The sequence below is a fragment of the Bolinopsis microptera genome, chromosome 10, assembly GCF_026151205.1.
Source record: "Bolinopsis microptera isolate Bmic1 chromosome 10, MBARI_Bmic_1.0, whole genome shotgun sequence".
NCBI classification, from domain to species: Eukaryota; Metazoa; Ctenophora; class Tentaculata; order Lobata; family Bolinopsidae; genus Bolinopsis; species Bolinopsis microptera.
Genome location: NC_087081.1, coordinates 16,401,615 through 16,425,954, shown reverse-complemented (window position 1 = coordinate 16,425,954; position 24,340 = coordinate 16,401,615). Strand labels below are relative to the sequence as shown.

Here is a 24,340-nt window from a genome sequence, read left to right as displayed (position 1 = left end):
TTATCAGCTGCTGAACAAGGCGTTATCAGCTGCTGAACAAGGCGTTATCAGCTGCTGAACAGGGCGTTATCAGCTGCTGAACAAGGCGTTATCAGCTGCTGAACAAGGCGTTATCAGCTGCTGAACAAGGCGTTATCAGCTGCTGAACAAGGCGTTATCAGCTGCTGAACAAGGCGTTATCAGCTGCTGAACAAGGCGTTATCAGCTGCTGAACAAGGCGTTATCAGCTGCTGAACAAGGCGTTATCAGCTGCTGAACAAGGCGTTATCAGCTGCTGAACAAGGCGTTATCAGCTGCTGAACAAGGCGTTATCAGCTGCTGAACAAGGCGTTATCAGCTGCTGAACAAGGCGTTATCAGCTGCTGAACAAGGCGTTATCAGCTGCTGAACAAAATGTTATCAGCTGCTGAACAAGGCGTTATCAGCTGCTGAACAGGGCGTTATCAGCTGCTGAACAAGGCGTTATCAGCTGCTGAACAAGGCGTTATCAGCTGCTGAACAAAGCGTTATCAGCTGCTGAACAAGGCGTTATCAGCTGCTGAACAAGGCGTTATCAGCTGCTGAACAGGGCGTTATCAGCTGCTGAACAGGGCGTTATCAGCTGCTGAACAAGGCGTTATCAGCTGCTGAACAAGGCGTTATCAGCTGCTGAACAAGGCGTTATCAGCTGCTGAACAAGGCGTTATCAGCTGCTGAACAAGGCGTTATCAGCTGCTGAACAAGGCGTTATCAGCTGCTGAACAAGGCGTTATCAGCTGCTGAACAAGGCGTTATCAGCTGCTGAACAAGGCGTTATCAGCTGCTGAACAAAATGTTATCAGCTGCTGAACAAGGCGTTATCAGCTGCTGAACAAGGCGTTATCAGCTGCTGAACAAGGCGTTATCAGCTGCTGAACAAAGTGTTATCAGCTGCTGAACAAGGCGTTATCAGCTGCTGAACAAGGCGTTATCAGCTGCTGAACAAGGCGTTATCAGCTGCTGAACAAGGCGTTATCAGCTGCTGAACAAGGCGTTATCAGCTGCTGAACAAGGCGTTATCAGCTGCTGAACAAGGCGTTATCAGCTGCTGAACAAAATGTTATCAGCTGCCGAACAGGGCGTTATCAGCTGCTGAACAAGGCGTTATCAGCTGCTGAACAAGGCGTTATCAGCTGCTGAACGCTCTCTACCGTGATATATGTACACAAACCGATCCTTAAACCTTGCTTTTTGATTTTCTATATTTCTATATTTTAGTTTCTAGCACCCATAGTATGCGTACTCCCGGTGAACTAACCTCATTTCAGGTGGATAATGTTGAAGTGCTTCCTTCCACCACCCCTAAGAAACACACTCCCAACAAAGGTTCCCAGAAGTGCCACACTTGTGCACTCAGTGTACTGGTGCTCAAACGTGTCGCTATTGAGGGGTCAGTTATCTTTTCTCTTTTTATATTATATTACTTATCATATCACATTTAATTGACTTTAGAATCTAGTTATTTTTTGTGATTCGTTGAGTGCGAAGATATTTAAAAACATTGTATCTTAATAATAATTAATCGATCAGTAATTGATCCTCTGTCCAGGTATGTGTTCCACCGGAAGTGTTTCGTGTGTGAGGATTGTCAGACTCTACTGAAGACCTCAACCTACCATCTCATAACATCACCTGACCCTGACACTCCTGGTTAATCTACTTTTTACACTCAAAATAAAACCAAACTCATCCAGATTTTGTCTGTCTTCCCGAATCTTCAACAACTTTTCCACGCCCGTTGATCAATTTATTGACAAAGCTCTTTTCCTCAGGACGATTCTTCTGTAAGAAGCATTTTAACGATATAGTGAACCGAAGCCGAGAGATGAAGAAGAGTCTGTTGGGACAGAAGAAACCTCCTACGAGGAGTAAGGAGAAGAAACAAGCTCGTCCTGTGTCTGGTATGCAAATAGTTATTTATCTTTGTTCATACGCGGTAATCGTTAAGGGTCATTCATTGAATAAGTGCGGTAATTTTGTAGCTTCTTCACAAGCTAGTTTTCATCTAAGTGTAATATTAATAATTTCAACATTTAAAAATCAGTATTGTAATACTTGTATCGTAGTGCTAAGATATCTTTCAGCCTGTTACGATTCCATGAAGATGTCTAACAGAACGTTCCGTCCGTCCACCCCTGACGTTCCTGAAGATGACATCCCAGAAATAGTCCCAACAAAACCAGATCCAAAACCAGAAAAGCCCTCCAAAACAGAAACCAGCCCTGCCAGACCACTGAAGACTCTTCCCGCCACACCAGCCATTAAGGATAAGATGCCCTCCGCGGATGCTCGCTATCGTGACACAGCATTGGAGATACACCGCGACAAAGCTGGTAACAAACGGAGACCAGAGTCACCAGCCTCAAAACAGAAACGGAGACCAGAGTCACCAGCCTCAAAACAGAAAGCTGTCACTCCTGCAAGTAAGCGACCTAAATCTCCAGACACCAACCCCTTCGCGAGCGCTATGTCTCCTAAGCTGACAGGGAGGGTGAAGATAACGGAGACAAAGTCTCCAGAGCTGGCGAGAACAAGGACTGCTAGCACCAGGAAGGAGAAACCCACCTCTGCCGCTAACAAAGTCTCTTCTTACCATGAAGGTAATTGTTTCTTTTTCTGCAATCGCGTGTTTTTTTCACAATCACTTAGGCAATATCCAGCGGAATTTCGCAGCGTGAACCCTAACCTTATCCATAACCCTACCCCTAACTCTAACCTTAACCATATTCCACTTCGAGATATTTGCGCGGAATACCGCTTCATGCTTCTCTGGAAGTGCCCTAAACTAGGCATTTTCATTGATTAACAATATTAACAATTATATTAGTTACATAACATCAACTCACTTACTTTTAACTTACTGACTGAGTATCAGTATTCTTAAACAGCTGGTAACATTTTCACTGATCCTCCCAGATCTACCTATGGAAGGACTACCAGACAACAGTCTCTCAAAGTCAGCCTCTAACCGTCCACCACCCCCAATAGACCATCTACCTTCAGAAGGGATGCCTAGTCAGGGTCTCCCCATCAGTAGCAATGTTACTGTCCGCAAGAAGAGTAAGTTATTGTTACCTTCGTTATTTCGTGCTTCACGTGGTATGACGTCACCACACGTGATATGACGTCATACCACGTGATATGACGTCACACCACGTGATATGATATGACGTCACACCAGTGTCCGCAAGAAGAGTAAGTTACTGTAACAGTGACCTCCGTTATATTTCGTGCTTCAATCTTTCGCACACAGATCCTGCATCGTGAAGAAAACGAATTATCGGTTGTCTAAAACCTCTTTAGTCAGCTCACTTAATTTTAAGTTGCCTTTAATTTGGATCTTCATTACTTTATGTAATCAATTAATTATGTAATGGTGTAAATCATGACTAGACCCTACGGTAAGTGTTTCATTATTTGTCAGGTCAGTTCGATATCGTAGTTAAATCCTTTTTTTGTCTCGGTCAGTATTCAGTACTCATTGTTTGTGTTGTCGTATAATCAGGCAATTTAAAATACATACATTGTTGATGATCGTAGTTAATGGATTTTACCCTTTAATGTTGCGAATAGTAACTTTAATTCGGCTTAATTGATTATAGTCGTTTTTGTTGTCAATGAGTGCTTTCAGTCAAAATTAAACGTTTAATATGTGATCTGTCCAAAATCTTCGTGTTGACATATTGACTTCAGAAAATCGTAGCCAATCAGTTACAACATAAATCCTGCTTCGTTGGTTCGCTGTAATGTATCAATGTATCATGACAGCAGAGATTTCCATTCACATCCAACTCTCCCAGCCGTGAAGCCCTCTAAAACCAGGAGCAGGGTCTTTTCCAAGAGTACCAAACTCCTTAAACCCAAACCCCCTAAACCCGAGAGTACGAGAAGTTCACTGAGTCTAGGGCCCTTAGCGTGTTTCGGTAAAATAAGAGACAGAAAGCTCGGTCTGTGTGTTGTGAGATTGGTGATGTGTATTGTGTGTATCTAGATTTGCATCCGGCGGTCATGAATTATCTGGCCTTGTGCCAATTAAAGAGTGGTGTAGACAGTGTCACGTGATACACGCGGTGTCACGTGATACACGCGGTGACACGTGATACACGGGTCACCATTCGGAATAAGGGCCACCATTCGGAATAACCTAACTGATGGAATTATTGTAGTTTAAACGAATTTCTTGATTACGCTTTAAATAATCAGTCTAAAAGCTCGTTTGAGTTAAAGCATTTAAAAACTTAATCATAAGATTATAGAACAACCATGTTTAACGTAACGAGTCCTAATTTGAAGACTCTAGCCTGTTTACTAGATTAAAAGGAAAATGCATGAAGACAGATTTAGTGAAACAGAATATTTTAAATCCTATGCACGAACAATTCATTCACAGCCGTTGATGATTCCTATCGTTAATTGCATAATAACCTTAATTACGAGATATACCCTGTGGTAGCTCAGTTAAAGTACATATCACTGTTTAAAAGCGTATTATTAAGTTAAAACTACAAATATACCACCCACTCTGACACACCTCCCAATTAACAGTGCCCCCTCCTTCAGGTAAGAAGACACACAAGGCACCCCCTGCTCCCAAACCACGTGATAAACCACGTGATAAATCACGTGATAAACCACGTGATAAGTCCAACTCGGTGGGCTCCTTACTCTCCTCAGATGCTAGGGAGAGGAGCAGGACTATGTCTCCTTCTTCTAACAACTTCAAGAAGAAGGGGGATAAGTCTAAGGACTTTGTTGCTGGTTAGTTTGACTGGGGTTAGGTACACTATTCTGTTGGCAGCTGGTTTTAAGCCAGATTTGTACAGATAATAGTTTATAACTGTCGCTCAGCAAGACTTATAGTGGGCTAGATGGTCGGTGATTTATAGAAATGTCACGTTACTTTTCCCTACCTTCTGACATTAACTATTTTTTAAATAAGGTCATTTTTTGGATTTTTGGTGATTTCATCGAGTTTAAGAAGTAGATAATTAGATCCTTATGTTTTCAGATGAGGTGGATACTGAGCCCGTGACATCCCCATCAGCTGTACCACTTTCACCCCCTCCCAGCGAAACTCTTTCCGAAGATAAACCCGCTCCTGCAGATAAACCCACTCCTGACATCGCATCAGGTAAGAGTTTGATTTAAGATAAAGTATTTATGATCGATTTTATTTTGAGTTTCGATTCGAATGTTTTACGTTCGAGGAGGCTACTGATATTTCTTGTACAAAATCTATAGTTTTTTGCCGAGTTGGAAGTGAGAAGAGTCTAGAGAGAGAGAGACATATAGCGTTGTCAGGTTAAGTTGGTCCCAGAGGTAACCAATTAGGATGCGTGGTTTGAATTAATATTCACTTGTAAACAAGTAAAAGTAAGTCTGAGGAGTTAGGATGATTTCAGGGGGTAAATTTCAGCTGATACATGTAAAAATAAAATGCTACGAATTTAAGCGAAGAAAAAAGAAATTACACTTATATAATGATATAATTAAGAAATTATATAATAATATTGAATCCCAAAAAGAAAAAAAAAATAAGTGACGAGAAAATAGTGCTGATTATTACTTAAGTTATTTAGAAAGATAATAGTAATTATTTATAGTAACGTCTAGAATCCCACACACGTTGATGTCCGCACAGTGAAGCATGACCCCCAGTGATAATTGCAGCTTTTAGTTCCTTGTGTTCAGACAAATCGTGTCTTCCTCGCTTTCATCATCACATACAGGTCTGAAAAGGAATGGATTTAGTATGCGTTAAATATGTGAATATCAAAAAGAGATTTACAAGATCTCCACAAGAAGGATGAATAATAAATATTGAACTAAGTTCGTATTTGAATGCTTCACAACGTAATCCAAATGCAAACTCTTCTCCCGATTTTTAAAAGTCCTAGTTAATTTTTACCTCTATCTGAAGTGAAAGTGAAAGTCTCAAGTTTACCTCTATCTAAAGTGAAAGTGAAAGTCTCAAGTTTACCTGTAATAAAGTGAAAGTGAAAGTTTATATTTACCTGTATCTAAAGTGTCTCTGTAGCGTGTCCTCGTGACACTTCAAACTACGCTTAGTTTCTGTCAGCTCCTGTTTGGTGCTTTGCAGCTCCTCCTGGGTGTTGGTGAGGGAAGTCTTGGTTTCTTTCAACTCTTGTTCTGCTGTGTTAAGCCTTTCTTCAATCAGTCTCAGTCTTTCTTTGGTGTGAGGAACTACGGGGCAGTTTGTAGGGATCTCAACCACATTTCCAGTTCTCTGTTGCGACATTATATCCTCCCACTTGATAAGTCTATTTGAGTTGAGTATCTCCTCCTCCTCAGAACACATGTCAGAGGCCATTGCTCTTATCTCTGTAGAAGTGAGTACCCTGTTGAAAATGTTCATCTTGAACACGTCTCCGCCAAAAATGAACCTCGACTCCACCATCTCATCAGCTCTATTCCCCATACTCATTTTACCTCCTGTCTCTATTTGTCTCCTATTCGTGCTTGTAGACCCAACTTCCTGGCCGTTGAAGTAAGCTCTGAGAATGTAGTCTCCCCATGTCAAGCAGAAATGAAACCACTCATTTGCTGGGGCCTTGAATTTACCATCCAGATTGAGATTACTTTCGACTACCTCGTTCCAGTTTTCATCAGCTTCTAAATAAATTCCATGCTGACTGGCGAGGTAGTAATCTAGTGCAACAGGTGATCTGGTCGTCTCACTTCGCCTCTTAATCCAGGTGCAAATTGACATTTGTGTTGCAAATGGGCTCATGTCTGGGTACCATTGTATTTTGTCATCCTGACCATCCCCAAAACTTAATGCATTGTACGTCTGTTGTTGTGCTGGAGAACAGCCCACTCCCAGGAGAAGCGTGGCAACAACCACTAGAATCATTTGGAGAGAACTACAGGACCTAGAAATGCTGTTAGTAAAAGAATTATAAATATTAGTAGTTGACTTGTTTATATAGTCGCACTTAATTCTCATTTTATTGCCACGTGCATCTGAAAGCCTTATGCATTATGGCTTTATGGGCATTTTTTTGCTCGATACGCTAGGGACCCCGAAACACTAGTCAGGGGAAAAGTGATCGATTTGAGGGTTCCGTTGGATCGGAATGTTCACAAGGATTTCTCAACGGAATATGGTAGTGAAGACCCCTACAAACATAATTAAACTTGTTGCCAATTTTGTATCTCAATGCCACACCTTTTTTTGCCACGCCCATTCTGAGCGTATAGTAAAAAAATTTGGTTGAATTGGTCATGCTACTTATAACTTATCAAACTAGGGGTTTAAGACTTGAGAAACATGTTGCGACTAACCATTTGAATTTACTGTGCTCAAAAATAGGGGTTCTTCGACTAATTGAGAAATGGGTAAAAAACATTAGTCCAGTTAAACTTAAGTGGCATATACATATTAATTGTGTATTTCACTGCATTAGAGTTTTTTGCTACTGAATCGGGTTAAATAGGTCAATTGTATTCATAATTACTGGAAGTACCAAAATGAAGAGCAGTGTACTGCTTATCATCAGAGGCAACAGCAGACAAGACGATGACGACGATCAACAAGAGGAACATAACTGCTGTTTTCGAGCGAGAATTAAAAATACTGTTATCTAGTAAAGGGCATGCGTTAAGGCAAAAGCTGACACTTTCGAGAGCAGAGCTGGTTGCTCTTAACATGAACTTAACCTGAATCGCTACGTTTTTAACACTAGATAACACAACAAGGTGGCACAAAAAAACCTCAAAAAGATAATATTCTTTGGTATTTTTCGGTTCAATATTGAGCCCGAGGCAGTTTATCAGTGTTGATATTTAATCAATATTTCTGACATATCAATTTAAGTTTTTCAAAATGTTGAACGGTATCCTTAAGGGGGGGGGGGGGGGTTCACCCTGATTTTTTTTATGAAACTTGGTTTCGAGATTACAGTTGACCAACAAACTATGACCGGTGACCGAACTTTTGAGGGGGTCCCGGACCTAAACCGACAAACGGTGCCCGCGGGGCAGCCACGCCCATATTTGGTCCAAATTAGGCCAAATTTAGCTAAATGCCCTGAACATGCTCAAAATCCAGATTTTAGTCCTAGTTTGTTGGTCAACTATCTCGAAACCAAGTTTCACAAAAAATCAGGGTGAACCCCCCCCCCCCCCCCCCCCCCCCCCCCTTAATTAAGAACTCTAAAGAAATGCTGTAAGTAAAAGAATGAAGGAATAAATAATGTATTTGCAGAGCTAAGTTAGATGTCATAAATTCGTTAACTAGCTTGTTTGCTTGCAAAATAGGGAGCAACTGGCTCGTCCGGGAAAACAATAGCATATATATATTAATAATCTTAAGTGCTAAGATCTAAACAGACTCTTCTTCGTGATGTTGTTACACGAATAGGATAATGAAAATTACTAGTTGGTTTGTGTGTAGATAGTAGGTCTGTGCGGCTTCTAGTGATAATAGAAAATTATTATAATTATTACGTAAAAATTATTATAAAAGTTATGTTTATATGGAAACAAGGAGAGTAAGTTTTACATATTGAGGCACTTTTCTGGAAACTACTTTTGTTCATGTTCAGTTTATGCTTCCCTGAGCATTATGAGCCGGAAATACTTTTTCGGTCCGTACCTACATTCGGAAGGCTGTGGATGTGATTAGTTCATTATAATTATAAAGAACGGAGTTAAAGAAGAATGCGCAAATTTGGTCCTCAGAGAATTGGAATTATCGCAATTTGTCGCGAAGAACTGTTTGTCTCGGCAAACGTCAAAAATCGCGATTTGTCGCAGGGAATGGGAAAAATCGCGATTCTGCACGTGCCGCTATTTCCTCACACATCCAGAAAGTTAAAAATTTCCTCGCAAATACAAATTTTCTGCTTTTTGTGACCCGCTCGCTTCGCTCGCGAATTTTCCACTTTCGCAATGTCGGCGAGTGAAGCAGGACAGTTCTTAAGTATTTGGGGGGGAGCCAAGTAGATTTTTGTAGATATTTGGATAATGTCATCCACTTTTTTCGTGAATTATCCATTGACAATAATCTACAAATATCTACATTTATCTACAAAAAATGTATATCTCAAATATGTGCCCAGAAATTCTACTGAATTTTTGGAGATAAATGTATAAATTTGTAGAATTTGTAGAATTTTCGTGAATTATCCATTGACAATAATCTACAAATATCTACATTTATCTACAAAAAATGTAATCTCAAATATGTGCCCAGAAATTCTACTGAATTTTTGGAGATAAATGTATAAATTTGTAGAATGTCATCCACTTTTTTCGTGGATTATCCATGCTACATTAATCTACAAATATCTACAAATATCTACTTGGCTCCCCCCCTATTTGGAGCTAGGTCCCAGGAAATTTTTTGCGTTTTTTGCTTGGCCACATTAAAATCTACAATAACAAAATATTTATAGCCCTTCAAAATAGTTACAAAATGGTTTTCTCCTACAACCCATTTACAAAATGACCCACAAGTAAAACATGGCCAGCTTGCACCAATCTGTTATCACAAATTATTATATGTGCCTTGCAGAGTAGAGGCAACCATATCCTGAGAAATGTAGACTGCATACAACTTAAACTTTCGCACAGACAGGAATCGAATATATGTTTGCTGCAGGCAAAAATTCTTGATGATTTTGCACATACAGAAGGAAGGCCGAGAAGCAATTTGGCAATAGAGATCATTTTCAAACACAGTTTCAAAAACGATTCAAAGAACTGTTAGTTATTTTTCTCTTTTATCAAGGACAAAAGAAAATCGCGATTATTTAGGCCAAAAATCGCGGCGCCGCGACAATTCAAATTAGGCAAAATCGCGGCGAAAGATAATGTATTTGCAGACCTGTTAGATGTCATAAATTCGTTAACTAGCTTGTTAGTAATAGTATAGTTTAAGATTAGGGAGCGACAGGCTCGTCAGGCAAAACAATAATATCTATCGTATCGGAACAGTTTTATATCACGTTGACTATTCTTTCGCAGTTTATTATTTAGCTTTCTAGCAGTATATATTTTGTTTTCTATATTCTTTCAGACTTTTACTTAAGTCTAGTTATACATTACTTTATCATATTTTATCGAACTAAGATGTAGTATTGCCAGATCCCAGTTCATTTTGTAACGGAGTTTTATATTAACAGGAAACGATGTGACAGAGTCGATATATTTTAATGTTGCCATGGGGTGGCAACTGGCAAGTTATGATTTTGCAGCCGTATAAAACGGTTTTACATAAACCCTAATCCTAACCCTAACCCTAACCATAACCCGAAGCTAACCATAACCCTAACTCTAACCCGAGCCCTAAACAATAAAATTCATGTTTTACTAGCCTGTCACGTGACCAAAACGGTTTTTGCCCATAACTCTCCAGGGAAGCATTTTTACCATATAATACGTCATGGGGGGTGATTCGGAATCAGCGTCCACAATATTGAATATACCGATTGAGATCAATTTCATACCCAAAGGGCCTTTTCACAAGAATTTTTTTTTAATTTGGGCGAGCGATTTAGTAGATGCGGGCAAGTCCCCATACATCGTGGTCCGGTAGTTTCATTGCGTCATAATATTAATAATCTTTAGTGTGTACTGAGTGTTAGCCAAGGAATAGTGTTAAGATCTAAACAGACTCTTCTTCATGATGCCTACGATCGACACATTTTTAAGTTAGAAAACGGTAAGAGGTACGTGGCTGGTTTTTTCGGTATAGTGCCCACAAAACTCTGACGAAGCACAAGAGCCTAAGTTTTTTAATCGGCCGGTGATAAGTGGTTAAATTGATGATTTTGTGACCCCAATGTGATACTAAAGTGTCTCTCCCTCTTATCTCCCCTACTCTCTCTCTCTCTGTCTCTCTCTCTCTCTCTCTCTCTCTCTCTCTCTCTCTCTCTCTCTCTCTCTCTCTCTCTCTCTCTCTCTCTCTCTCTCTCTCTCTCTCTCTCTCTCTCTCTCTCTCTCTCTCTCTCTCTCTCTCTCTCTCTCTCTCTCTCTCTCTCTCTCTCTCTCTCTCTCTCTCTCTCTCTCTCTCTCTCTCTCTCTCTCTCTCTCTCTCTCTCTCTCTCTCTCTCTCTCTCTCTCTCTCTCTCTCTCTCTCTCTCTCTCTCTCTCTCTCTCTCTCTCTCTCTCTCTCTCTCTCTCTGTCTCTCTCTCTCTCTCTCTAGTCTCTCTCTCTCCCATATTCAACAGATATTCTATATCAAGTATTACTATTAGATACGTGAGGGGCACTCGGAATAATTGAAGTATGCTTTGACTGAGTGATTTCATACTTTTGCACCGTTTTAACTACCAAAATAAATGTAATGGGGTTTTAGAATACAATAGGCGGGTTTATACTTTTGCATTTCAACTCCGATAGTGAAGTCCCGGACGTAGGCCTTGGTTACACTAGTATAACATAATCTCGAATATATTATCGCTATCAAACAGCATACTGGAAGCTATATTGGTCAATTATGTGTTGAGTTTGTACAATTTGTATAGAAACTTAGACAAATAAACACCAGCGATTCAAGCTGTAACTTACTTGTTGTTACACGAATTATGAATTAGGGATACACTGGCTCATCGGATTAGAGAAATGACAATTGCTAATTGGTTTGTGTGTAGATAGAAGGTCTGTGCGGCTTCTAGTGATAATAGAAAATTATTATAATTATTAAGTAAAAATTATTGTAAAAGTTATGTTTATATAGAAACAAGGAGAGTAACTTACATATCGAGGCACTCTCCTTGTTCCTAGCTATCGAGAATGACTCGGACCGAAAATTTTCTAAATCGAAATTATTTTCGAATTTTTTCTGGAAACTACTTTTGTTCATGTTTCATGCTACCCTGATCATTATGAGCAGAAAATACTTTTTCGGTCCGTACCTACATTTGGAAGGCTGTGGATGTGATTAGTTCCATATAATTATAAAGAACGTGATATTTGGCCCTCGGATTTAAAGGAGAGTGCGCAAATTTGGAACTCAGAGAACTGGAATAATCAGGATTTGTCGAGAGAATCTGAGAAAATCGCGATTTGTCTCGGCAAACATCAAAAATCGCGATTTGTCGCCGAGAATGGGAAAATCGCGATTCTGCACGTTCTGCGATTTCCCTTTTACCTTGTCTTCTATTTGTCAACAATTTTGGATTATTTTTAGAAAATTCCCTCTTTACCCCAGAAAATTCATGGTAAAATGTTTCAAAATTCAGATTGTAGACTTTATAATTTCCTCTTTGGCACCAAAAATTAGGTATAAACTACAGTACAGCTGTACTTACACCCACATTCACAAGCATGCAATGATGCAAGCTCACCTGGTCCAATGAGCGGGAAACGAAGAACAAGCTCTGGTGACGTCACAGTCACGTGACCTCAGGCTCATAATCACGTGCCTCAGACCCAATCAATTGGGTTATGGCCTGGTCAGCCCCCTGTCACCCGATCTTGAGGTGACGTACGACACCTTGTTAACTCAATCGATGTCTGGCTGCACATTTTCACATGCCAAACTCAAAAGGGTCTTACGGAGTTGTGCGAGATAACGATACATAGAGGCCGCAGAATTATGAGGACTACCAGACAGGCCCTACAACTAAAGAAATGCTGTACGTAAAAGAATGAAGGAATAAATAAATTTCCGTAGTTAACGTGTGTTTATAGTGATTTTATTATCAAAATAATAATAAATGATTATATAATATGAATACTTAATAATACTTTCAACACTACTGTTTAACAAATAATTTGAGGCTCTAAGGATGTAGTTTAACGAAGATTTCAAGCCTTACGATGTGCGTTTCCCTTCGTGTCCAAAAGCATTAGATTTTATTATCATGTTCGCGGAACGAAACTCTAAAGTAGAAATAAACCATTTGATAACGTTACAAAGGATCTTTTAGAGGTGTTAACCTTTATCATATTCCAAATGTCTCTAATTTTGAGATAATTAGAAACACTCAATTGTCTAATGTCTAGCTTGAATAAAATAGCAACGTGTCGAGGTAAACTGGTCTGTCACTTCTTAGACCTTAGCTAGACGACACGTGAATAGTGAAGTATTTATATTAAGAGAGTGGGGACTGGATTACACCTCGTCAAATTTTCTCAGGATATTAAAAGAGGTAATGGGGTTGCATCCCCCTCCCCTCCAAAGATTCAACAGTAATGCGGCTATTTCATAAAGACCGTTGTGATCCAGGAATTGACAGTTGACTGAGTTAGGATGGGCTATGATAATATTTCCGCAGTCCCTGGGATAGAATACCCGCCCAACTAACAGGGGGGATGCGTGGTTTGAATTAATATTCACTTGTAAACAAGTAAACGTAAGTCTGAGGAGTTAGGATGATTTCAGGGGTAAATTTCAGCTGATACATAATAAAATGCTACGAATTTAAGCGAAGAAAGAAGAAATTACAACACGTACAATCAATCATTATCGGTTGTATAATTTTCTTAGATTTTTACGATCATATCTTAACCGACAAATTAAAGTTAATCAAGCACTTACATAATGATTAATTAATATAAGTAATATCGAATCCCAAAAAGAAAAAACTTAATAAGTGGCTTAATAGAGAAAATAGTGCTGATTATTACTAAAGTTATTTAGAAAGATAATAGTAATTATTTATAGTAACGTCTAGAATCCCACACATGTTGATGTACGCACAGTGAGGTTTTAGTTCCTTTTGTTCAGACAATCACAGACAGGTCTGAAAGAGAATGAATTTAGTATGCGTTAAATATGTGGATTTAAGAAATAAATTTACAAGATATTCAATAGAACTTAGAAGGGTGAATAATGAATAATGAACTAATTTTTATTTGAATGCTTCACAACGAAATCCAAAATCCAAATGTGAACTCTTCTCCTTATTTTTTAAAGTCCTAGTTTAAACTGTTACCTTTTTTATTTTTTCTTTTATTTCCTTTTCTTTTCCTTCTAGGGCGGCAAGTATTGCAAAGCTCTTTCAGCTCCTGCTTGTTGCTCTGCAGCTCCTCCTGGGTGTTGGTGAGGGAAGTATTGGTTTCTGTCAGCTCCTGCTTGGTGCTCTGCAGCTCCTCCTGGGTGTCTTTTAACTCTTGTTCTGCTGTGTTAAGCCTTTCTTCAATCCGTCTCAGTCTTTCTTCGATGTCAGAGTTCACATTTAAATTGATGTCAGGAACTACGGAGCAGGTTGTAGGGATCTCAACCACATTTCCAGTTCGTTGCTGCGACAATATATCCTCCCACTTGAGAAGTCTATTTGAGTTGAGTTTTTCCTCCTCCTCAGAACACCTGTCAGAGGCCATTGCTCTTATTTCTGTAGAAGTGAGTACCCTGTTGAAAATGTTCATCTTGAACACGTCTCCGCCAAAAGTGAACTTCGGATCCACCACCGCATCAGCTCTATTCCCCATACTCATTTTACCTCCTGTCCCTATTAGTCTCACATTCGTGCTTGTAGACCCAACTTCCTGGCCGTTGAAGTAAGCTCTGAGAATGTATTCTCCCCATGTCAAGCAGAAATGGTACCACTCATTTACTGGGGCCTTGAATTTACCATCCAGATTGAGATTAGTTTCGACTACCTCGTTCCAGTCTTTATCAGCTTCTAAATAAATGTTATGCTGACTTGCGACGAAGTAATGTAGTACGACAGGTTGGGACGTCACACTTCGCATCTTAATCCAGGTGCAAAGTGACATTTGTGTTGCAAATGGGCTCATGTCTGGGTACCATTGTATTTTATCATCCTGACCACCCCCAAATTGTAATGCACTGTACTTCTGTTGTGCTGTAGAACAGCCTACTCCCAGGAGAAGCGTGACAACAACCACTAGAATCATTTAGAGACAACTACAGGACATAGAAATGCTGTTAGTAAAAGAATTATAAATATTAGTAGTTGACTTGTTTATATAGTCGCACTTCATTCTCATTTTATTGCAACGTGCATCTTAAAGCCTTATGCATTATGGGCATTTTTTGCTCGATACGCTAGCGACCCGAAACACTAGTCAGGGGAAAAGTGATTGATTTGAGGGTTCCGTTGGATCGGAATGTTCACAAGGATTTCTCAACGGAATATGGTAGTGAAGACCCCTACAAACATAATTAGACTTGTTGCAAATTTTTTATCTCAATACCACACCCTTTTTTTGCCACGCCCATTTTAAGCGTATAGTAAAAATTCCTGTTTTCGAGAATTTTGGTTGAATTGGTCATGCTCCTTATCAAAATAGGGGTTTAAGACTTGAGAAACATGTTGCGACTAACCATTTGAACTTACTGTGCTCAAAAATAGGGGTTTTTCATTAGTCCAGTTAAGTGGCATATAGGTATTAATTGTGTATTTCATTGCATTAGAGTTTTTTGCGACTGAATCTGGTTAAATAGGTCAATTGTATTCATGATTACTGGAAGTACCAAAATGAAGAGGAGTGTACTGCTTATCATCAGAGGCAACAGCAGGCAAGACGATGACGACGATCAACAAGAGGAACATAACCGAGGGCATGCGGAGGCGTTAAGGCAAAAGCCTTACGGGTCGTTAAAATATTACGTAATTACTTTTTGGAATTGACCATCCAGATTCCAGATTGAGATTACGGGAGGCCGACGGGCGACGATCAGGCCCCCTCATTATTAGGGGTCCCACGGAGATCAGATCATGACACCAATTAGTGACGTATAATACGCCACTGAGTCAATATGCTTGTAATATTAAAAGTCAATGCAAAAAAAAAGTAATTCAACTTTCCAATGTTTCTGATGTTACATCGTGAAAAACGCTTAATCCTAACCATAGTCACGACAATGGCGTAACGAATGAACGGCGGGGGGGCGCCATGTGGGACAATTTTGAAAAACTTAACTGGGTACTAGCAAATCCGCGCATTTTGCTCTAGAAACACACTTTTTTATAGATTTTACCGATCACCTAATTTGTTCAATTTTAGAGAGGGTCTGGGGGCGAATTTTCGGCGGGGGGGGGGGGGGCGCCAACAGGCAATGTTACGCCACTGAGTTACGGACATGTCGGTATTGTACACAATGATACCAAGTACACAAATGCGATAGAACGAATGACAGCTGATGGTGCAAAAAAGTGGAGTATTAGGTCAATAGTGCGATTAGTGGGACTTGCAAAATGCGATGGAAGATATAGTCATCTAGTGAATTATTATACATGAGCTTAAATGCCTAATTCTGATGATGCCTAACGAATCCATTATGTTGATACCAAGTTAATAGTTATACATGTAGTCTATTGTGATGAAGGGGGCAGATTTGTATTACACCCAGCTATCAATGATGGATCATTGTACACTGTTGCGGGCTTACTCTATTCACCATTGTTTGGGTTGGGTAATCCCTGAGCAGAGTGTTTCGCCCAGCTTTCAATGATGAATTCTACACTGTTGAGCTTACTCCGAATCTCTCAGTGGCTATTTTTCACAGTACGCACCATGCCAATAAGTGCAATTATGCCGTACAGTACCGTAAAATGGGGGAACTTCGCCATGTTATACAGCTATTTCATGTTATTTAGAAAATGCGACACGAGTACTTGAAAAAGTTTATAGCTCATATGAACAGGATTAGTAAAAAAAATAAAAACAAGCCAGGGCATGGCAAATGGCAGTCTAGTCTCTCCGTGTAAGTATACACACAACTCATGGCAGTTAAAAAATCCCATGGAATAATCTACAAACTAAGGCCAGGTTCTTGGAACTTTCTAAAAAAGAAAAAAGAACACGAATATAAATACGGCATACTTGTCTGAGAATTACCCAAAAAGCGATTGACTTTCTTGTAAAGGGATTTAATATCACCTGCTGAAGCTGTGATAGAATTTCTATAGTATCCCTTTCTTTTTTCAAACTCCATAACCTGAAATTTATTCCGAAGTCCTACGTACGCTGATTTAAGTCCCTTTCCAGACCTCCAAGCTCTCTCTGCTCTTTTTCTTTTTCTTCTCACTTCTCTCAGCTCTTCATCCAGGGCGTTTCATTAGCTTTCACTTTCCTGTCCACTTCTGGGCAATGGGTGTCCACTGTCCATAAGGCTCGAAAGAACCTCATTGTACTGTGTAACAGCTTCGTCTAGTGACCAGTCAAAGTTTCCTTGGCACAGAGATGAGTTCTTCAAACTTTCTCTAAAAATGTTTTTATCTTTAAAATTGCAAAATCACCTTGGGTTTCTTACAGCAGTGATACCCTAAATCAAAATGAACCAGAAAGTGGTCGGAGGATGTTCCTGATTTGGTCACAGAAACTGGGCCCATTCTGGACCTAAGGTTTTCTGTAGAGAGTATAAGGTCAATTGTACCACCTTGTTCATGCGTTGGTACAATAGGCATGATTTGATAAAGGTCATAGTCTTGTAGAAGTCTTACCAATTTCATAGGGTACAAATCATTAGGACGCTCCATGTGAATGTTCAAATCTCCCATCAGAAGAGGGATACCAGTCTTGGTACCTAAGTCATCTAGGTAGCTCTCGAACTCCTCTAGAAACATACATTCCGTGTATCTAGCTTTCTTTGTATAAGGAGGCCTGTATATGTTCACAAGGCGAATCGAATCTGTCTCAGTCTCAGATTGGAGCAATGCTTCCATAACCTGGAACGTTTTGTACTTAGTTACCTTTTCGTTAACTTTTAAGGTTATTTCTGGTCTGTAAAGGAAAGCAATACCTCCTCCACCTCTGTGTTTTCTAGGATTTGATAGTATCTCCCAGCCATAACTCTTGATCTCTTAAATCTTTACACTATCTGCCTCCTTAAGAAACATTTCCTGGACAAAGAAAACATCACATTTCTTATCATTGAGGTGCTCCATCACTCCCACTGTCTTATTTACAAGCGATCTGACATTAAAGGTTCCAACCCTTAGGTTTTTGTTCTCTTTGTCATGAGCTCCTTTACCCTGATTTGGTAGGACTTTTTTGCATCATTTGAAGAGTGATTTCTGGACATGACCCACAGTTTTTCTCTCACATAAAATGGACAAAGAGTGTCTGACGCCTTGTGTCTTAGATGTGACTTCTCTGATCGATTCTTGCTATGTGAACAGTTCGTGCATCGTATGTCCCCTGTCTTTTTCTCTTTCTTCTTAATACAGTCCTTCGATTTGTGGCTTCCTGCACAGTAGAAACATGTTGGGTCTGAGTCTTTGGACTTGCAGTATATGGATCCACTTGTATGACCAAAACCTTGACAGTGATAACACTGTATAACGTGATACCTGTCTCTGACAGGGTACATTTCCAATCCCAGACAGATCCTATTTCCAGCCTTTTTGATAACTTCCCTTATAGCCGGTGAAACCTGCAAAACGGCAAACCTATCTTTGTCATCCATAAAGACAGCCTTGAACTCATCACCATTTTCCATCAGGGTCTTGATAGTGTCATTCTTCTTCAGGACACCCTCCACTAGCTCTTCCTTCGTCTTTACGTCTGCATCAAGGCCTGAGATAGTAATCTTTGGATTAAGCTTCCTCAGTTCTTCCGACTTAGATGTGACATTAGATTTGGATTTAAGCGCTTCTTCTGCATGACCTAGATCCTCTTTGGATTTGAACACCAGTCTGGCAACGCCTTCAGTTTTAGGGGGATTAGCCCTAACTACAGGAATATTGCTCAGTTTTCGCTTAAGATCCTTTTTCACAACTGTTGTCCATTCTTCACCCGATATTTTATTATCTCCATCAGGTCCCAAGTCCTCAGACTTCTTTTCAACCACCAGAGTGTGCCTGACCTTCTCAGTATGCAAAGACTTCACACCAGAATAAACTGACTGAGCTGTTGCCAAGCTCTCCTGAATAATATGTGGCAGTGTATAAGCTAGTTCCTCTCTTACAATAGCTAAAACCTGTGCATGTGTACTGGATTCTTGTGGGCAAGACAAAGCTTCGATTGCTTTTTCAGCTAAATTGTAGGCCATTTTTAGGGACTGCCAAATGCCCTCCTTTGTATTAGTACACTTTTTAACATCATCACACTCAGATATTCTTACCTTAAGGGAGGTGTTGATTTTCTCCAACTCTATCTCCAGTTTCTTTTTCATCTTCATATCCCTAATACCTGGCCAGACTGGACCAACTCTGAGTTTAAACCCTTTTTTAGAAATAAGTTAAATTAAATTCTTTAAATTTTTGTTAAATTATTGGAAATTATTATAATTTAAAACGAAAAGGGAAATTTTTTTTTGTAAGGGAGGAATTTATTCAGGCATAAAGTCCCAGCATGGGGAATTTAAACAAATACACATTTTTTAATTCTGGAAATTTGATTTGTTTTTTACTTAAAGACTTTTAAAACTTTTTTTTCGGTGTAAACACTTTAAGGTTTGTGGAATGAGTTAAGACATTTTAACCAACTCTGTTAACAAATTTTTGAGGGCCTAAATGTGGTTTTTGGGAAAACAAAACAAAGAAGTCTTTCCTCCCAAAACCTTAGTCCAAAGCGCGGACGAAAAATTTTAGGAATAAACCCCCAAAAATTTTGGAACTTTGTTTGGGAAAACACATTGCTATAGAGAAAGAAACTTTTTGTCTTAAGTTGTTGAATTCCTTGGCGGGAAATGGGCGGCCTTTTGGGTTAGTTTTGACAGGATAAGTGATTTTTGGAGGTGGGAAAGGTTTCCCGTAAATATTTTAGGATATTAAAGGGATTTCACCCCCTCCCAAGACCAGTAATGGTATTTCATAAACCTTGTGTTCGGGCAGTTGACTTGGGGGGTTGAATTTCCATGCCCGAAACGCCATATAATCTGGGGTATGGTGGTTTGAATTTAAAGAAAATTTTTTTAATAGTAAATATTGTGAAGAGTTTATATAGAAAGGGAGTATACTAATAAAGGGTCTTTTCCAAAAGAGAAAATTAAAAAGAAAAATTTCTAATCGTTTTTTTTTTATTTTTTCTACTCTTTTTAGATTAAGTTAAACAAGCACAAAATATTTTTTTTTAATAATTTGGAACCCGGGGGGAATTATTAATGGTAATTAAAAAATGTGTTGGCCTATTTAAACTTTTAAAAGTTGAATTTTCAAGACGCTGAATTCAAATTGTTGGAGACGACAGTGGATTTTTTTTTGCAATCACAAAACGGTCTGGGAAATTTATTGCGTTAAAAGTGGGAATTTTTTTACCTTGTTTTATAAATTTGAAGGGGTTTTTAAAAATTTTTACCCAAAAAATTTTATAATTTTAAAATTAAAAACAAATTAAATTTTCCCCTTTTTTAAAATCTTGTAAAACGTACCTTTTATTTTTTTTTTTCCTTTTGTTTCCCTTTGGGGGAGGATCAACCTTTACTTGTCCTTTCCTTTTTGTGTGCTTCAGGCCTGGTGTTTAGGTAATTTTTGGGTCTGTCGACCTTTTTTTTATGGCACTGTTTGGGGGTGGTTTTTTACGTTTTGTTCCCGTTTTTTAAGCGCTTTAAACAAGGTTTATTTATTGGATGGCTGAGGCACTTGTTATTAATAAAATTAGACTTCGGGCAATTTTGTGGATTTCACCATCGTTTTGAATCATTTTCCCCTTTGTGAAATAAATTTAAATTTTTGGGGTTTGGTTTCGTCGCGAAACCCCCCGGGAGGCTACTTCCAGAGGGACGAAAGTTTACTCGTCAAACCAGCCTGAAAACCGGACCTCGACCCAAATGGTTGTGCCTTGCCCCTTTACCGTCTTTCCTACGTAAAACCTGGTAAAACACTGGCGACTTTAAAAGCCTAAAGAGTCTACGGTTGGCCCTACGGTAACATCAATTTTTAAAGCGCGGGGAAAAAATAATGAAATAACTTGTAAACTTAACGGCTTTAAAAAATTGTTACCACTTTAATGTTTATTAGAAAATTAGACCTAATTTTTGTATTGAATAGCAAAGCGAGAGGGGGTGCATTAAATATGGAATTAATTAATAAAATCCTGCCAAAATTTATGAATATTTGGGTTTAGAACAAATTTCCCGTTCCAACAAAGAAGAAAAATACTTAAACTAAAAAAGTCTTTTACTGGTTTTTGCACGTACAAAAAAGAAATCCAAAGAAGCCAGCCGCCCCGGCTGGTTAGCCAGGGTTTGAAACCCCGGGGGGGGCCCTGTTCGTGACATTTCCTTCTTCTTTTAGCCACAAGCTTTTTTTAAAATGGGTGTTTCGAAAATTTTTCGTTTAAATTTTTTGGGTTTCCCCCTCCCTCATTTATACTTGGCATCAAAATGTCCAGGTTTTACTGATTGGTTATGGAGGGCCGTAATTCTCTTAACACGCTTCATAATTCAATCCACACTCATTTTCCATTACAATAATCATTCCCTGCTCAATCTCTGTAAGCCACATCAAGGCGGTTTTAAGCCCAAAATTTTTCCATGCTCAACCCATAAATTACAGCTCCATATTTTTAATTTAACCACCTTAACATTTCACACCGTTAATGCTAAGGTCTAATAATTGTATGCAGACTTTCGACTAATGTAACGCTAAATTTCATTTACCGGTACAAATGAATGTTGACTCTAATTAGGCACAGCTCATACATGTAATCCGAAATCCGCCAGCCAGACCTTAATGCAAACTGACCTTCAATTGAAGTAAAACTCCAAAAATGCTTCCAACACTAAATTGGAACACAGCCACATAATGGTAAAAAACCTTTAAATTGGAAAGCTAAAATAAACATTTATTGCTCCCATGGAACCAATTCCCAAAGCCCTTTTTCCAGGCGGTAAAATTCCCCAAAAAGGGACTTTGCGAAACTTTCAAAAAGTTCAATAGGTTCCGGGTTCAAACCAAGGGTTTCACCAAATTTTTTGTTTCTCATCATATACCTAAATTCAAAAACCTTTTTTTTAAAAATTTGTTCCTTATAAATTTGGTTTGATTTGTTAAAGGTCAGTCTAAAATTAAAATTGGGTTTGTTGCCACCTTTTTTCTTTTTCGGAAAGTTTTAATGTTAAAACTTTCCTTGGGGTTTTTTTTAATCTTGATTTCTGGTTAGTGGGGTATGTTTAAATTTAAATTTTTATTGGAAGATTTAAATACCCGAAAACCCCAGAAAAAAAAAGTTCGGATTTCCCACCCCCGACATCCCAATGCGAAACCAAACTTTAAACAAAGGCTTTAAAAAATAAAAGGAAGATTTTAAACCAGGGAAAACGCGGGAATTAAGATTCAAAAAATGGGAGAAGGAAACCCTTATTTTAAATTTGGGCAAAATTTTTTGGGGTTAAAAGAAGGGGAAGCAATTAACTTGTGTTCAAAATTTAGGAAATATTTTTTAATAATAATTGGGGCTGACCGGGAAAAGGCCCCGTTTTAGTTTCCCGAAGGACTGTTTTTATAATTTATCAAATAAGGCATTTTTTAACACTAAATCAATGAATTACCGGTGTAACAATTCTTTTTATTTTTCTATTAGCACCTGTAGAATTAAACCAATGTAATTAAGGTGATAAAGTAGCCATTTAAAGCTATGCGTGGAAAAGCCGGTCTAGCATCCCCTTCCAAAACCTTTTTTGAAATTAGGTCATTTAAAACAGTTAAATTTTGTTTATTTCCCAGTGAGGCAAGGACTATGGTTTCCCATTTTTACGTTTGTTTTGTTATTAATTTGCATTTAAAAATTTAAATTAACGATGGATTTTAAAGTTGGTTTTATTTCAATTTTATTTTCTTTAAGGGAGAAGAAACGTTTAAAATTTTGTTTGTTCATGATTGAATTTTTAAATCCCCTTTTTGTTCCTTAGTGATTATGGTTGTCCTGAATCGTTATGTTGCAAATTAGTTTATTGCCCCAAAAAGTATGTGGTCATTTTCTGGTTTGGGGGCTTTTTCTCCTTTTTTTAATTGTTTGGGTGTTTTTCCTTATTAGAAGATGTTTCCCCCTAGATTAACTTGTGTGTTAATTAACCCAACAAATTATCCGTCAAAAATTTACACCCAAATTAATGCTTAAATTTCCGGGAAGATTCCGAAATGGAAAATTCGTCCTCTTTTAAAAACATTATTTTTAGAAAACCCACCGGTCCTTAAAAGGGTTTTTAGCCTTTGAACGGATATGGAAAAAATAAAAATGCCCGGGCAGGTCAAATGGGATTTAGTTCGGGAGTGTTAACCAACATTAAGGAGTTAAAAAATTTCCCGGAAATTCCGCAAAGGCTTGGCCGGGAATGGATTAAGGGACCCGGAGTGATGATTAAGGGGGGGCAAAGTGGGGAAAACCAAAAAGCGTTGGCCTTTTAAAGGGATTTATAACTGTGTGGCGTAAGATTCAAGTTTCCTCTTTTAGTTCCGTCTGAATTTAGCCACCGGCCCACTGCCGTGTTTAGTTACTCACCTTCATCAAAGGGCATTTCCTCACCCCTTTTCCGGGAAAATCCCGGCCTTTTTTTTCCACCTGGTCCTTTCTCAAAAGAAAGTTTTATTGGTCCGGGAACCGGCTGTTCCGGTGACAGTCAATGTTTCCTGTGAAAGATGATTTTTAAATAAAAGGGTGGGGTTTTTTTATGCTTTCTTTGGGGGTTTTTGACTGTGGGTTCCTATCGAAGGGGGGTTGTTCGGGATTTTTCTTATTTTTACAAAAATTGCCCTTTTGGAATCTAAAGGGGTTTTTGGGGTAAATAAGGTTATACAATACTTTTTTCATTCCATGCGGGTTCAATTTTCTAAGTATTTGTAAATCAAGTCTTGAAGGGGAAATTTTCCCTTTTATGGGACCAAATCTTTTTGGAAACTTTTTGGGGGGGTTTTTTTGAGGGGGAGAACATACAAAAAATTATCACCAATATTATTCCTTCTTCAAACTTTCGGTAAATTCGACACATCTGACAAATCTTCATCTGCTACATTTATTGAACAAAACCCCCTGAGAAAAGTACCAGAGAACCCAACCCCGTCCGTCACGTTATGCGCATTTAAGGAGTGCGCACCCGTCACGTTATGCGCATTTAAGGAGTGTGCGCCCGGCACGTTATGCGCATTTAAGGAGTGCGCACCCGTCACGTTATGCACATTTAAGGAGTGTGCGCCCGGCACGTTATGCGCATTTAAGGAGTGTGCGCCCGGCACGTTATGCGCATTTAAGGAGTGTGCGCCCGGCACGTGATGCGCATTTAAGGAGTGTGCGCCCGGCACGTGATGCGCATTTAAGGAGTGTGCGCCCGGCACGTGATGCGCATTTAAGGAGTGTGTGCCCGTCACCGTCTGCGTGGCCTCATTATTAGCCTTACCAGAGTCCTGAATTGTAGCCTCACCCGGCCCCACTGCCATGTGCCTCATCTGAGGTTTAACCTCAACAGTTACACAATGAGGCATAACCTCACCACACACTACA

At 39.1% G+C, this 24,340-nt stretch overlaps 3 protein-coding genes across 6 annotated transcripts in view; 1 reads left to right on the top strand and 2 right to left on the bottom strand.

Moving 5' to 3' along the window:
* Positions 1-24,340, top strand: part of LOC134822096 (F-actin-monooxygenase mical2b-like) — a 176,776-nt gene that overhangs the window by 122,293 nt on the left and 30,143 nt on the right. For all 4 annotated transcript variants that reach the window (XM_063832991.1, XM_063832993.1, XM_063832990.1 and 1 more), the window contains 7 exons: positions 1,287-1,408; positions 1,568-1,668; positions 1,791-1,919; positions 2,103-2,618; positions 2,935-3,078; positions 4,579-4,776; positions 5,027-5,149. In XM_063832991.1, coding sequence (XP_063689061.1) covers positions 1,287-1,408; positions 1,568-1,620 — 175 coding nt within the window. In that variant the 3' untranslated portion in view covers positions 1,621-1,668; positions 1,791-1,919; positions 2,103-2,618; ... (1 more) ...; positions 4,579-4,776; positions 5,027-5,149. The remainder of the gene's footprint in view (positions 1-1,286; positions 1,409-1,567; positions 1,669-1,790; positions 1,920-2,102; positions 2,619-2,934; positions 3,079-4,578; positions 4,777-5,026; positions 5,150-24,340) is intronic.
* Positions 5,465-6,916, bottom strand: LOC134822099 (uncharacterized). Its single transcript, XM_063832996.1, has 2 exons — positions 6,033-6,916; positions 5,465-5,749 (listed from the first exon to the last, which is right to left on the bottom strand). The coding sequence occupies exons 1-2, from the start codon at positions 6,890-6,892 to the stop codon at positions 5,692-5,694; spliced, it is 918 nt and encodes a 305-aa protein (XP_063689066.1). The 5' UTR covers positions 6,893-6,916; the 3' UTR covers positions 5,465-5,691.
* On the bottom strand, positions 13,621-14,864 carry LOC134822098 (uncharacterized). The gene is made up of 2 exons (XM_063832994.1): positions 13,927-14,864; positions 13,621-13,734 (listed from the first exon to the last, which is right to left on the bottom strand). The coding sequence occupies exons 1-2, from the start codon at positions 14,849-14,851 to the stop codon at positions 13,715-13,717; spliced, it is 945 nt and encodes a 314-aa protein (XP_063689064.1). The 5' UTR covers positions 14,852-14,864; the 3' UTR covers positions 13,621-13,714.

Excerpts from the sequence above, each read along its gene's own strand:
- LOC134822099 (XM_063832996.1), bottom strand. The coding sequence starts at position 6,892 with ATGATTCTAGTGGTTGTTGCCACGCTTCTCCTGGGAGTGGGCTGTTCT. Across the intron at positions 5,750-6,032 it reads CAGAGACACTTTAGATACAG|ACCTGTATGTGATGATGAAA; the intron begins GTAAATATAAAC and ends ATTCCTTTTCAG.
- LOC134822098 (XM_063832994.1), bottom strand. The coding sequence starts at position 14,851 with ATGATTCTAGTGGTTGTTGTCACGCTTCTCCTGGGAGTAGGCTGTTCT. Across the intron at positions 13,735-13,926 it reads TAAAAGAAAAAATAAAAAAG|ACCTGTCTGTGATTGTCTGA; the intron begins GTAACAGTTTAA and ends ATTCTCTTTCAG.